Source organism: Leuciscus leuciscus (assembly GCF_965113295.1).
Source record: "Leuciscus leuciscus genome assembly, chromosome: 9".
NCBI classification, from domain to species: domain Eukaryota; kingdom Metazoa; phylum Chordata; class Actinopteri; order Cypriniformes; family Leuciscidae; genus Leuciscus; species Leuciscus leuciscus.
The window spans coordinates 25,324,920-25,340,867 of NC_138733.1; the positions used below are offsets into that span (position 1 = coordinate 25,324,920).

Here is a 15,948-nt window from a genome sequence, read left to right on the forward strand (position 1 = left end):
TCTTGCTTAACTCAGTCTACGTGAAGACTCTGTCACTCTTGGCACATCAATCTATTAATAAAATGACATTAATTAGTCTATATATATATATATATATATATATATATATATATATATATATATATATATATATATATATATATTTGAATTGAATACATTTTTTGTGTGTTTAATTTTGGACGGAAGGGGACTGATCCCATAAGGTATAATACATTTACAGTATTTACTGTACATATTTTTCACAAGCGTCTATGGTCATAATTATAAACATCCTAATGTTATGATACATTCACATAAACCTGCACAATGCCATTGAATATATATATACACACTACATTATGGGAGCAGCCAATTTCCCTACAAAATTAAACACCAAAACGTATTAATGCAGTGTTTCTGCTACTCCTCAGAAAAAAAAATGCTATTATATGCAAGTAATTTTAGTGTCAAGGTAATAAGCAATGTTCATTATGCGTCAGTATTTACCGATAATTGCTGCAATAATAGCTGCTGCTCTCTGCCCCGCTTAAAATGATTGGCAACACAAATTGTTTGGAACTATTGAGAGCTACACGAATCACGTGACCGCGCGGCGGCGAGATCACAGTAGGCTTGTTCGACTTGAAACGGCACACTGCACAGACCAATCGGTGAATGACATTAAAATACCACAAGAGCGATTAGAGAGTAGACGGCTCTGTATGCTTTTAAATCGCTCTCGCGATTTCGCTCTATACTTTGATGTCATAAACTGATCGGTCTGTGCAGCGCCGATTCAAGTCGAACAAGCCATGTGTGTCGCAACCTCTTATATACTGTCTATGGTCGCAACTCTCATATTTAACGGCTCTGGTTCGCGCTTGGTAGATACCACCAAGGCAAGTTCAAAACAAAGCGCGCACGTTGTAGGCTACTGTGATAGGTGGCTCGTTTGACCAGTTAAGTTTTTATCCACTCATAAATAAAAAGGAACGACTGATTTTGAAAATGTAGTAGAGTAAAAAGTAAGATATTTGACTTTGAAATGTAGTGGAGTTAAAGTAAAAGTCTTCCCAAATTTAAATACTTCAGTAAAGTACAGATACGCAAAAAAGCTACTTAAGTACAGTAACGAATTACATTCACTTCGTTACTGTCCACCACTGATTATATGATATCTATGGTTACAGCGATCTCTGTTAGCTTTGAATGTGTCCGTGACTTCCTGGAATGTCACATGATTATGGCTCTTCTCCATGTTCCATATATGGAGTATTATTATGCATATAGCGCCCTCAGGCTGCTGGTATGGATTGAGAACACAATAGATCAGAGTTTTAAGCGCTCATAATGATTACATCGACGCATTTGGGTATAAATTCAATAAATATTATTCCTGTCTTTAGAAATATGATGCAAATCTATGAGAATATATCAATATTTCTCCAAATCTGCACATTTTTAAGCTAAAGCCCTTTGGGACGTTGTTTTGTCAAGCACTGTCATGACGACAGCACAGAGTTTTTTTTTTCTTTGAATGGAAACGGCTGACGCTCATAATTCATATTAAAGGTGTCGACTCATTTTTTCATTTCATAACTCCTGACACAAATTAAGACATAACTGTCACTATAAGTTTCTCAGAATACAATAGTGGCCAAATACTGAAACTTGAGTCTTATATCTTTTTAATGATGTATAGTTTGTCAAGGTATAACATTAAATCTGATAGTAACTTTGAACTAAATAAAAATAAAAATAAACGCTTCAGTGCGCCGACGCACTGGTGAAGCTTAACATTTTAATTACACAACAAAATGAAATGAACTAATAAAAATGCATATTTGTGAGTAATACATAGCTGAAACAGGGAAGAAAGAGGTAAAAATTCATGGCATAGTTTATTATTAACTATTTGCATCTATTTGACTTCATTCAATAATTTTTTTACACTATTTTATTTTATAGTGTATAGAGTGGCGTGATGCCAATTATTTGACAGCGTATAGAGCGGCGTGATGCCGATTATTTTATTATTTTATAGGGTATAGAGTGGCGTGATGCCAATTATTTTACAGCGTATAGAGCGGCGTGACGCCGATTATTTTCCGGTGTATATTGCGGTGTGAAGCCAATTGTCTCCAAGTCTATAGAGGGGATTGATTCAAATTGCTTTCCAGTGTATTGAGTGGCAGGATGTAAACCACTTTGAGTGTATACAGTAGATCAATTGCTTGGGTATAAATGCGTACCTCTCTTCTCTATTTATGTATTGTGTATGTTTTTATATGTGTGGCGATGCAGTGGTTGTATTTGTGAGCCTAAAACAAATTTCCCATTGGGACAATAAAGTATACCATACCATACCATACCAATAATCATATTTTTAAAATGCATTAAAATTGCTTCACAAAAATCTGTTCACTGTGACAATTAAATTTACTCAGTTAAAAGGTATGAACATGATTCAAATATGGCAAGCTGTGGAACAAACAATATTCACTTAGTCAAAATATATTAGATAATGCATGCTGATTATAAAAGTGAAAGAGTAAAATAGTGCATGTACATTGTAGTTGCTTTTATTTTTTTTTATTTTTTTCCTGGTGATGTTTGGCTCATTTGGTAATGGGGATTGGAGGATTTCATTGAACATTCAGGTTATTTTTTTTATTTTTTTTGATGGACCTGAATAGTCTGACTGAAAATGAGTATTGTGATAGTGGGAAGTTACATACTTTTTTGAGAATGGAGAAGCATATAATCATGTCAATGAATTACTAGTGCAATCAGTAGCCTAAGACTAATAATTAAAATTGAGTTGTTAAATTTAAAGTGATTTAATTTTAAACTGTTTTGGTCTAGTCTCAATTCAAATATTTTCCAAAAAATTTGTTTCTCAGCTACTTTATAACTCTTACTGTAGGCTGTCAGCAATTGTGGTCACTCAATTTAGCATGCCATATTATGAGGGTTTGTTTTAAACTACAGCAAGACTCAAGCATGTTAGTGTTGTCAAAGAAATCAAACTGTTTCCATGAAAAAAAGAAAACCATGCGGCAATGCATGTCAACACGTGATTCACGTCAAACAACATGTCATCCTGTGGGAGGTGTCTTTGGTTTTGGAGAGTGATGATAAACAGTGTCTTTGTCGTTGTCAGATGGATGCAAAGAGAGACAGACATTTTTCTTTATGGCATACCTATGGCATATGCACATGACAGATTATTTTTTTGTTGGTGCATTAAAACAATTGGTGATTCAGTGAAACTTCTCCAGTTTGGTGGTCAAATTCAAATTAATTTAAATTTAATAGATTATGCTATTCACATCTAAATAGTTTCCACAGAGGAATGTACTGTATGTGAACTATAGCTTATCAATATAATCTGTACTTTATAAAGTCAGTAATTGTTCAAAATGTTTGTATGTTGCTTTATTTTGCCTTGACAGTCAAATGCTTTTGTAAAAGTCAATGCTTTTTTACATTTTTGCTGTATGAGGTAATTGTTAAGCCGTATAGAGTCATGATCTACACCAATGTCACTGTCTTTACTGAATTCTACCTGCTGGGATTTCCAGGACTCCATCAACAGTATTATGGAGCTGTGGGAGCCCTTTTGTTCTTTGTCTACTTGACACTGGCAGGAGGAAATATCTTTATTATTTATTTTATTTCTTATGAAAGAAGCCTTCAGAAACCCACCTATTTAATCTTCTGTAATCTTGCTGTATGTGATCTTGCTTTTGGAACTGTCACGCTGCCTAAAGCCATTGCAAAATACTTTTTTAATAGCAGTGAGATATCATTTTATAGTTGCTTAGTGCAGATGTTTTTTGTTCACTACTTAGGGACTATTAACTCTTTCCTAATGCTATTAATGGCCATTGATCGGTTTGTTGCAGTGTGTAACCCACTGAGATACTGTGTCCTTATTACAAACAAAACAATTTTTATGGCATGTGCTGTGATTTGGGCAATCTGTATATCGTGGATGTCGGTCATTGTTTTTAATGCCTTCAATGAACCCTACTGCTCTTCTAATGTAATAACCCAAAATTACTGTGACCATAATTCAATTATTAATCTGTCTTGTGGAGATGTAAGGCAGAAAAAGTTTATTTCATTTTCATGTGCTATGTTTGTTCTTTTGGGCCCTTTAATTTTCATTATATTTTCTTTTATTGCCATCATCATATCTGTTTTCAAAATCTCAGACATTCAGGCCCGATATAAAACATTCTCAACTTGCACTCCTCAGCTTATTATCATTTGTCTGTACTATGTGCCCAGATGTGTTGTTTATGTGCACGATGTGACAAATGGGAGAATCTCACCTGGCATCCGGGTTATGTTAATAATGTGGTACAGTCTGCTCCCACCTGTTGTCAATCCCATGATATACTGCTTCAGAACCAAGGATATCAAAGATGCATTAAAGAAAAAAATTAGAGATATGAAAGTGAGCATATGAATAGAGAACAACCTATGACATTTTTTGAAAAAAAGATTGAAATTTCTTTATTGCAGTAATACTGTTATTTTGGCTGTGCTAGCGTTTTCAATCCGAATCAATTACATGTTTGTGAAATTATTTTGTTTAATAAAATATGCTAAATGTAATTTTAATTTTCCTGATGTATAAACTAATTTATTCAATAAGTATATTTAATTTCCCTCTAAATGAGCATCAAAACGCATCAAACTATTTTCTTTTTTGCATATAGGGTTTACCAAATGTTCATTTAATAGACTGTACTATTTTTGTATAGCCTATCTGTGTTCACCTGTTCTAATTAAGATATTCCAAACCATTTAGAATTGAATTGTATGGTTTGGTTTTAATTTATATATATTCCAAATGTGAATTTACCTTTTTAAAAATAGTACAACATAACATGAAATAACAGAAATGTTATCTTAAATTTTAATAGTCCACATGGCTCAAGCCATTATCTGGTATTATACAGTACAATTTAGTAAAAGAGAAAGTAATTTACTTATAGATGAGGGTGAAAATATGGAAATTGAAATGAAATATAACAGCCAATATTAAAAATATTAATAACCGATAGGATTTCTAATTCTGCCTTGTGATATGAATAAAAATAGTGTGAGCCTACTGATTCTGTAAATACAGTACATTATTCTGTTATGTGACATGCATATCCATTTAACAGAGACACATCAAATGTACTCTAATAGGTTCAGTAGGTTTAATGAAAACAGTAGGATGACAAGATGATTTTCTTAAACATAAGATAACTTATTTACCATAATTTCCTCATATTAATTCTGATTCAAACAATACAGAAAGTGCTAAAATTTGTAGATGACTGACACAGTACCTCTGTGTCTTTGTTCATGAACTCTTAATTTGACATTGCCTGCATTCAGTTTGTTTAGTTCCTGTTTTTGTGGTTACCATAGTTATTCATTGTTTCATTGATTAGTGTCTTACTTGTTACTCATCATCCTGTGGATTTATACCCTGTTATCTTCTTTTCTTTGTCTTATGTTAATTTTTCATGCTGGTGTTTCTCGCTAATGTTCCTTGTGTTTATTAAATGTGATTTCATCATTCTTCTGTGTCAAACCTTGTGAATCTGGATTATCATCATCTCTAGCCAGCGCGTGACAACGAGAAATTCCAAATCCTTCTCCACTGAACTTTCCTGGCAGACAGTGAGAATGAACATTGATCAATTCAGTCACATATATTTATACGTTACTATACATGTACTTTACTTTGGAAAATTAGAGCTCATACCCCACCAGTAACAGCCTTATCTCACCAAATCCTTCTGGCATTTGTCTCCGGCTCTGTCGTCTCTGTAGTGGTTAAACATGAGCTAATTCATTTTGGGTATATCTAACCGGCAGTCTTTGATCTCATGAATCTATTATTTGTCTCAGGGTAAAGTTAAGTTTAATAACTTTATATTTTTATTTAACTTTAAAGGAGCCATATGTAAGATTGTGGCCAAAACTGGTACTGCAATCACTTTCAAATTACTGTAGAATGGTGTATCCCCTCCCCCTCCCCCCTGACTCAAGGTTGCCAGATAGGCTGCAGGATCCAGCACGAACGTTTGTAGCTGCAGCTGTGGTAACTAGAGCTGAGCTGGCAACCCGGATGCCGAAACACTACTGACTTCGTGATTGGTAGATAGCCGGAGGGTGGAGCTTCAGGCCAAAACACAAGATGACAACATCAACATCAGTTGAGGGCTGCAACTTCACTTTTTAAATGACAATATCCTGGCCGGACTACTGTTGTCAGTGATATAAGTATTTGAAATGAACATGATTTCTTAATGTCTAGTGACATATCAGGGCCATTTTATGATTAATTGAAATACATTTCTTACATACAGCTCCTTTAATGCTGTACTAGTGTCTACACTCCAGCACAGAGCCTTCACCGCTGGTCCTGTCCAGCTCAGAGGCCTCTTCGCCGCTGGTCCTGTCCAGCTCAAAGCCCTCTTCACCGCTGGTCCTGCCCAGCACAAAGCCTTCACCGCTGGTCCTGCCCAGCACAAAGCCTTCACCGCTGGTCCTGCCCAACACAAAGCCTTCACCGCTGGTCCTGCCCAGCACAAAGCCCTCATCGCTGGTCCTGCCCAGCATAAAGCCTTCACCGCTGGTCCTGTCCAGCCCTAAGCCCTCTTCATCGCTGGTTCTGCCCAGCACAAGGCCTTCATCGCTAATCCTGCCTTCTTCGAAGCCTTCTTCGCCGCTGGTTCTGTCCAGCCCAGAGACTTCTTCACCCCTGGTCCTGTCCAGCCCAGAGCCGCATTCGTCACAGTTCCTGTCCAGCCCAGAGCCTTCTCATCCTGTTTTGCCAGCTGGGTCGGTGGATCTCCGTTCTTCGCCTCCAACCTCCTTGTCCAGTACTCCGCCTCAGCCCATCTGTTCATTACCGACCCCTTGGCTCCTACCTCCTTCAGTTCCTCCGTGGCCCATCAGTACACCAGTTCCGCCAGGCTCCCTCGTCCCTCTGCCTTCACCGTGCCCCTATGTGTCCCCGTCTGCACTTCAGTCACCAGAGCCGGCGGTCCCGCCATGTCCAGCTGTATCTTCGGCGTCGCCTGGGCTCGTCGGCTCTCCGGCTCCCCCCGGATCTCCTCTCCCTTCTGCTCCGCCTCCGTCTGTCATCCCCCTGGAATCTGCAACCTTTCCTCCTCCACGGCTCCTCCCTCCGTCACCTCCGCCTTGGTCATCTGTGGCGCGAGGACGCGCCTTCCGGGAGGGGGGAGTAATGTCACATCCACCGTCTGTCTTCCTTATCTGTCTCTGCACTACACTCCCCAGAATCCTCCTTGGCGCACACCTGCACTCACTCTCCCCTAATTAGTAATCACCGCCACCTGGATCCCATCACCAGCTCACCCTTTATATTCAGCATTCAGTCACTCACTCTTTGTCTGGTCTCGTCTATACACGTCTACACATGACACAGACTCTCTGCCATACGTACCTGTATATCTACCTTCGATCCCGATCTTCTCAGCCAGTCATCATTCCGTCTTCTAAGGAACTCCTTCATCATCATCTGCAAGAGAAAGAGAGAGACTTGGTTACACTTCAGTTAAGCATTCATCTGAAATTCAACTTACTGTTTACTCACCTGTTTCACTGTACCGATCCATTCTGCAAATTAAAGCATTTAACTTACCATTCTGTCTGCTTCGTCTATGCCAAACCTGACAACTAGAGCATATATGCCTTTGTACATATGATTGTTTGTGTATTTTATTGTACAAACTTATGCTTGCATCATGGATATTATTGTTCATTAAATATTATTGTTCAATAAATAATATTTTATATAAAATTTTAATGGTATTGGTGTACCTGGTATTGAGAAATAATAGTAAGAATTTTCCGACTTCAGTGCTGGTTAAATTGGTAGCTGGCGGCAAGGGACTGTCTTTATGAGCGAGTTAGCAGACAATTCATTCAGTCAAGTAATAAAAAAATGCTGATTCATTCAGAACAAAACAAGGTTTTGAGCAAGGGAATTATTTGAACTTTTCTCACCACCTATTAAGAGGCTCAATTGTAGGTATGAGAGCGAATCAGACAGAGATTACTTGTTCAAACTGACCAAAAGAGATGAAACTCAGGACCATAAATCAGAATATCCTGTAATTTTGGTCTCAGCCAGTCTAAAAACTCCACAGCTAAGTAATGCAAAGACATTCCACGCTTGTAAGAGATGGTCCCAAATAAAGTAAGAATGTTGTCAATTGTTAGGCAGTTAAACCAAGACAAATGGGACCGAAGAAGGAACATCTTGGCTATCACGGAGAAAATAATGAGTTAAGACCCAAAGGTTGGGTAATTCCCAAGACATAGGCCTAAAACAGACCTTCCTTTTGAGACTTCTTGGTGACCTCTTGGATGCAGGACTGAAATCCTCTCTAAAACCCACAGAGACTATCTTTCAATATCAAAATGCATCAGATTCTCCCAAAATGATGCTAAGAGGACTTATTGATAAAATCATTTAATTACATAATTCTACATAATGTCTGTTGATAACATAAAGACAAAATGAAGTCTCGAGTCTTTGCATTCAAGTTTCAAGTCAAGTCCCGAGTCAAGACAGAAGTCCAAGTCAAGTTGCAAGTCCTCAAGTTTAAGCTTCAAGTCTTAAACAAGTCATTAGTGCTTTTTGCACAAATTAGTGTCTGTGTTATTACTATAGTAAATAAAATGTATTCTAATTTATCCCAGGAAGGCTTGTAAAATATGTTCATGACTTAGCAGTTCAATTTCATGATTGCGATAAAATTTTCACTAAATGGCACCCATCTATCTCAGTTCAGTTTAGGGTTTGTTTTTACTTGTGAAAAAATAAGGAAAAGGCAGTGAAAAAAAATATTTTATTGGTAACCGAGTAACAAAGGCAAAATCATTTAATAGAAATAACTGCTACACATTGTGTATGTGTGTGTGAGAGAGAATGTGTCTATTAGTGTATCTAAGCCATTATTTGGAACCTAAAATAAACCGAATAAGAAAAAACATCTGTAAGAAACACAGATGCACTGAAAAAATTTATTTTTGCTGCTTGTTCAAATTGCTTGATTAAAATGAGCTTAAGCAACACAATTGCTATACATTTTGTCCAAACTTAATTTGATTGTGTTCAATCTGCTTAAAGTCGGCGTGAACCGGAAGTTGCAAACGACTTTTCTTCAGTGCTGTGACGTATTTCCCAGTAAAACGGAATATTGAACAGAGGGCAGGGTTTTACTCTAGCGCTCCTCCTCTCCATCTCTCGCTCATTACGATTTTGAAGGGAGTTGTTAAGCGTTTCCCAACCCAAGTCCTCAAACCTACGTCATCAGAGAAGGGACGCCATTCCAGACCAGAAGTAACTTTTCAGACTTTGATTAAAGATTACGACGGCAAACAATTTTTTTCTGTGTTTTAACTTGCACGGATTAATTGTTCACCACAAGACTAGTAATATGCGCTAACAAAGTAAATAGGGTCAATTTTGATTTCAGTTGGACTTTAAATATAGGTAAAATTTAAGTTTACTTAATCCATTTGTGTTGGATTACATGAATGATTTGTGTTGCATTACCTGAAACTGGGCGGTGCTTGTTAGTTCCCAGCATGCTTTGCATATGGCTGAATTAAGAGAGAATAAATGTTGAAATTAAGTGTTATTTTATGTGTTTTTGAGAAAATTTGAAAAGGGGAAGACTTGATAGTGTGTAATTGTGTTTAATGTTCAATTACATTCAAATTATTAGAACCATTTAAATTACAGAGGGTTACCATTGTGGAGAAGAGTGGAGCATTTGGTTAGGTTGTGGACTGATTAAGCAATACTAATAGTAAATGCTTTGGCTGAAAGAGTGTGTAAACTTAGAATTTAAGTTTGGTTCATGCACTGAAAAGATTTATTAATTTATATTTAGTATAATTTACTTTGTTGAGTGAACATGAATAGTCTGTGTTGTTTAAACGTGAATAATCTGTGTTGATGGAACACAATTGTGTAAGTGGCTACCAAAGCAAACAATTTGTGTGCGACCAATGTTCACTATTCAATTGAGTAAATCCAATGAGCATAAGAAATAACTGCTACCATACCAAACTTTACAAGTGAGAGAGGAAACATGCAACATGGATGCAGACAAGCTCATGAAGACACGGTGCGTCCCAATTCGTAAACTATCCGTCCTAAATAGTATTCGAAAATAGAAATAGTATGTCCCAAATCGTAGTATGTTGAAATGAGTGTTCAAAAGATACCCGGAAGGTCTACTATTTCCCGTCAGAATCCTAAGTGCTGATTGATGCGCACTCTAACGGCTAATATTGCCCACAACCCATCGTGCGTTGGACGAGGATTTGGTTAGAACTATAAACACGAGAGAAAAGTGTTTAAAAACTACAGACATGGAGGATGCGCGAGTCTGGTGGTAATGTAGAGAGGTTTAGATAAAGGGGTTTGAGTGATTATCACTAACCTGACGAAAATTGATTTAGTCAATGTTGTTTACATTATATTGCATCTGCAGCAGCATTGTGAACTTTTGTAAAGATACATTTAGCCATTAACTTTTAAATGCATCATTATATTCAAATTGCAAACACATGAAGAGAGTCTCTGCAGATGATAGGGTGGCCATTTCCATAACACCAAAAAGGAGGACACTTTACGGCATTTAGTGAGGCAAGAATAACTGCATAGGACTCTGGTGTACTTGCAACTGCAATACAATTTTGTCCATCATATCGATGGTATCATGATACAGTGATTCTGAAATAGTCTATTCATTGCCAGACAATTTGATCTACCATATCTTGATGTAGACCTATGTGTAACAGAAGAGGCAAAAAAAGTGTTTGTTCACAGTATTTGTATTTATTCAAGACATTTTGATGTCTGTTTCAAAAACTGACCACTGAGATGAACCTGTCTTGCAAAGTGCGCAGTGCCTGAAAATATAACATTTCTGGACTTCTGGAAATAAAATAAATACATAAATAAACAAATAATCTGGCACAGTGCCAGAAAACATAACATTTCTGGACTTCTGGAAATAACAGAAATACATAAACAAATAATGAATGCGAAAATAAATAAATACACATTTCAGTTCTTAAATCATATTTTTAAAATGCATTTAAAATTGCTTAGCACAAATCTGTTCACTGTGACAATTAAATTTACTCAGTTAAAAGGTATGAACATGATTCAAATATGGCAAGCTGTGGAACAAACAATATTCAATTAGTTCAAATATATTAGATAATGCATGCTGATTATAAAAGTGAAAGAGTAAAATAGTACATGTACATTGTAGTTGCTTTTATTTTATTTATTTCCTGGTGATGTTTGGCTCATTATTTTGGTAATGGGGATTGGAGGATTTCATGGAACAATCAGGTGATTTTTTTTCGATGGACATGAATAGTCTGACTGAAAATCAGTATTTTGATAGTAGGAAGTTACATACTTTTTTTTAGAATGGAGAAGCATAGAATTGTGTCAATGAATTACAAATGCACTCATTAAAACTAATAATTAAAATGGAGTTGTTTAGTTTAAAGTAATTTAATTTTAAACTGGTTTTGCCTAGTCTCAACTCAAAAAAATTCCAAGAAATTTGTATCTCAGCTATACACTACTTTATAGCTCTTAGCTGTCAACAATTGTGGTCACTCAATATAGCATGCCATTTAAGGTATTATGAGGGTTTATTTTAAAATACAGCAAGACTGTTGTCAAAGAAATCAAACTGTTTCCATGAAAAAAAGAAAACCATGCGGCAATGCATGTCAACACGTGATTCACGTCAAACAACATGTCATCCTGTGGGAGGTGTCTTTGGTTTTGGAGAGTGATGATAAACAGTGTCTTTGTCGTTGTCAGATGGATGCACAGAGAGACAGACATTTTTATTTATGGCATACCTATGGCATACCTATGGCATATGCACATGACACATATTTTTTTTGTTGGTGCATTAATACAATTGGTGATTCAGTGAAACTTCTCCAGTTTGGTGGTCAAAGTCAATCAAAGTAAAATTAATTCAAATTTAATAGATTATGCTATTGACATCTAAATAGTTTCCACAAAGGTTTGACTGCATGTGAACTATATCTTATCAATATAATCTGTACTTTATAGAGTCAGTAATTGTTAAACATGTTTGTATGTTGCTTTATTGTTAATGTTTGTTTGTTTTAATGTTTGTATGTTGTTTTTTAGACAGTCAAATGCTTTTGTAAAAGTCAATGCTTTTTTACATTTTTGCTGTATGAGGTAATTGTTAAGCCGTATAGAGTCATGATCTACACCAATGTCACTGTCTTTACTGAATTCTACCTGCTGGGATTTCCAGGACTCCATCAACAGTATTATGGAGCTGTGGGAGCCCTTTTGTTCTTTGTCTACTTGACACTGGCAGGAGGAAATATCTTCATTATTTATTTTATTTCTTATGAAAGAAGCCTTCAGAAACCCACCTATTTAATCTTCTGTAATCTTGCTGTATGTGATCTTGCTTTTGGAACTGTCACGCTGCCTAAAGCCATTGCAAAATACTTTTTTAATAGCAGTGAGATATCATTTTATAGTTGCTTAGTGCAGATGTTTTTTGTTCACTACTTAGGGAGTATTAACTCTTTCCTAATGCTATTAATGGCCATTGATCGGTTTGTTGCAGTGTGTAACCCACTGAGATACTGTGTCCTTATTACAAACAAAACCATTTTTATGGCATGTGCTGTGATTTGGGCAATCTGTATATCGTGGATGTCGGTCATTGTTTTCAATGCCTTCAATGAACCCTTCTGCTCTTCTAATGTAATAACCCAAAATTACTGTGACCAAAATTCAATTATTAATCTGTCTTGTGGAGATGTAAGGCAGAAAAAGTTTATTTCATTTTCATGTGCTATGTTTGTTCTTTTGGGCCCTTTAATTTTCATTATATTTTCTTTTATTGCCATCATCATATCTGTTTTCAAAATCTCAGACATTCAGGCCCGATATAAAACATTCTCAACTTGCACTCCTCAGCTTCTTATCATTTGTCTGTACTATGTGCCCAGATGTGTTGTTTATGTGCATGATGTGATAAATGTGAGAATCTCACCTGGCATCCGGGTTATGTTAGTAATGTGGTACAGTCTGCTCCCACCTGTTGTCAATCCCATGATATACTGCTTCAGAACCAAGGATATCAAAGATGCATTAAAGAAAAAAATTAGAGATATGAAAGTGAGTATATGAATAGAGAACAACCTATGAAAACATTTCGAAAAAAAATATTGAAATTGCTTTATTACAGTAATACTGTTATTTTGGCTGTGCTAGCGCTTTCAATCCAAATCAATTACACATTTGTGAAATTATTATATTTAATCAATTTAATATTTAATAATTTACCTTTTTAAAAATAGTACAACATTACATGAAATAACATAAATGTTATCTTAAATTTTAACAGTCAACATGGCTCAAGCCATTATCTGGTATTATACAGTACAATTTAGTAAAAGAGAAAGTAATTTTACTCATAGATGAGGGTGAAAATATGGAAATTGAAATGAAATATAACAGCCAATATTAAAAATATGAATAACCGATAGGATTTCTAATTCTGCCTTGTGATATGCATAAAAATAGTGTGAGCCTACTGATTCTGTAAATACAGTACATTATTCTGTTATGTGACATGCATATCCATTTAACAGAGACACATCAAATGTACTCTAATAGGTTCAGTAGGTTTAATGAAAACAGTAGGATGACAAGATGATTTTCTTAAACATAAGATAACTTATTTACCATAATTTCCTCATATTAATTCTGAATCAAACAATACTGAAATGGCTCAAACTTTTCATGCTGGTGTTTCTCGCTAATGTTCCTTGTGTTTATGAAATGTGATTTCATCATTCTTCTGTGTCAAGCCTTGTGAATCTGGATTATCATCATCTCTAGCCAGCGCGTGACAACGAGAAATTCCAAATCCTTCTTCACTGAACTTTCCTGGCAGACAGTGAGAATGAACAATGATCAATTCAGTCATATATATTTATATGTTACTATACATGTACTTTACTTTGGAAAATTAGAGCTCATGTACCCCACCAGTAACAGCCTTATCTCACCAAGTCCTTCTGGCATTTGTCTCTGCATGGCTCTGATGTCTCTGTAGTGGTTAAACATGAGCTAATTCATTTTGGGTATATCTAACAGGCAGTCTTTGATCTCATGAATCTATTATTTGTTTCTGGGCAAATTTGCCCTGTCTCAGGGCAAATTTAAGTTTAATAACTTTATATTTTTATTTAACTTTAATGCTGTACTAGAGCATATGCCTTTGTACATTTGATTGTTTGTGTATTTTATTGTACAAACTTCTTATGCTTGCATCATGGATATTATTGTTCATTAAATATTATTGTTCAATAAATAATATTTTATATAAAAATTAAATGGTATTGGTGTACCTGGTATTGAGAAATAATAGTAAGAATTTTTCAGTGACTTCAGTGCTGGTTACATTGGTAGCTGGCGGCAAGGGACTAAGACGGAATATCCTGTAATTTTGGTATGAGCCAGTCTAAAAACTCCACAGCTAAGTAATGCAAAGACATTCCATACTTGTAAGAGATGGTCCCAAATAAAGTAAGAATGTTGTCAATTGTTAGGCAGTTAAACCAATACAAATGGGATCGAAGAGGGAACATCTTGGCTATCACGGAGAAAATAATGACCCATATGAAAAAAACCTGCATGCTTCATATACAGCAACCATATATCTTCCTTTCTCAAATCGGCCAGAATTACCTTCTCTGTTTCATGTAAGGCCAATATATGTCCTATACAAAATCAGACCGATTATGGCCCATTTCATACTAAATAGCACACATACAACTTGTAGGGGATTTTTGCGTTATATATGAATACTGTAAAAAGTTTTATATTGAAAGTTTAAAGTTACATTTAAAGTTCTTATATTGAATCATATGTTAGTCAAATTAAAGTCATATAGAATTTATACACATTTTGTGTCATTTGTTTATGTGTTTCATACAGATTTCATGTTTTGATGACCAACATCTGATTCACTAATATACAGTTGGCAATTTTTTTAATTGTACAGTGCAGAAGCCGGTTCGAGGATTACTGTCAGAATATCACTGACCTTTATGAGGACTGTTCATTTTCCTACAGGATTTGAAAGAGCAGTTGAAAAGCAATGACATTGTAAGACTGTGTATTTACATTAATTGTGAACTGTCTGGTCCTGTTGTTTGTGAACAAATCATAACATATTATTGCAAATGAACAAAGTTGAGTCAAATATTTCTAGAACAGTGATTAAAATGTTGAAAATTGGCTGGAATATGTTTTTGTATATGTGACATGAACTCTGGTGGTGATGCACTCTAAAAATTACAAAAAAAATTTGGTGAAACATTTTTACACTTGGAATATTGATTAAATTTTTAAGCAGTGAAATCAATTACATACACTGTATTAACTGAGTAAATGTAAGTAAAACAAATTAAATAGATCTGAGTAACTGCATTTGGTACATTAACAAATAAACTTGAGTAGAAATAATTGAGGGGGAAACATTTAAAAACAACTATTTATGAGTAATATTAACTGTGTTTATATGCCAGTAATATTAACTTTTTTGTTTTCTCTAAACCTTTGTAAAAATATTCCATACAACCACCAGTATAACTACATGACATTGGCCTTTATTGTCAATGAGTAGCCTACAGCAATACAGCATATTTTATACTATTTTAACACGTATACAATATTGCCTACATTTAAACTCATGTAACAAACATTTTCGAAGTAAAAATTAAACATTTAGGCCTAAACATTCAAGTAATTCAAGTGTAATCAACCGGGTTGTTATCCAGTATCCACCGGATCAGCGCTGGTTCCCGTGCCGG

The 15,948-nt window shown here is 35.5% G+C and overlaps 2 protein-coding genes across 2 annotated transcripts; both read left to right on the top strand.

Moving 5' to 3' along the window:
• Positions 1-3,294: 3,294 nt before the first annotated feature.
• LOC309506552 (olfactory receptor 52K1-like) lies at positions 3,295-4,456 on the top strand (the record flags this gene model as incomplete). Its single annotated transcript, XM_082180396.1, has 1 exon — positions 3,295-4,456. Exon 1 carries the CDS (start codon positions 3,410-3,412, stop codon positions 4,454-4,456), a length of 1,047 nt encoding a protein of 348 aa, XP_082036522.1. The 5' UTR covers positions 3,295-3,409.
• A 7,851-nt stretch (positions 4,457-12,307) lies between these two features.
• On the top strand, positions 12,308-13,255 carry LOC309506554 (olfactory receptor 52K1-like; the record flags this gene model as incomplete). Its single annotated transcript, XM_082180397.1, has 1 exon — positions 12,308-13,255. One exon carries the CDS (start codon positions 12,308-12,310, stop codon positions 13,253-13,255), a length of 948 nt encoding a protein of 315 aa, XP_082036523.1.
• Between the last annotated feature and the right edge of the window lie 2,693 nt (positions 13,256-15,948).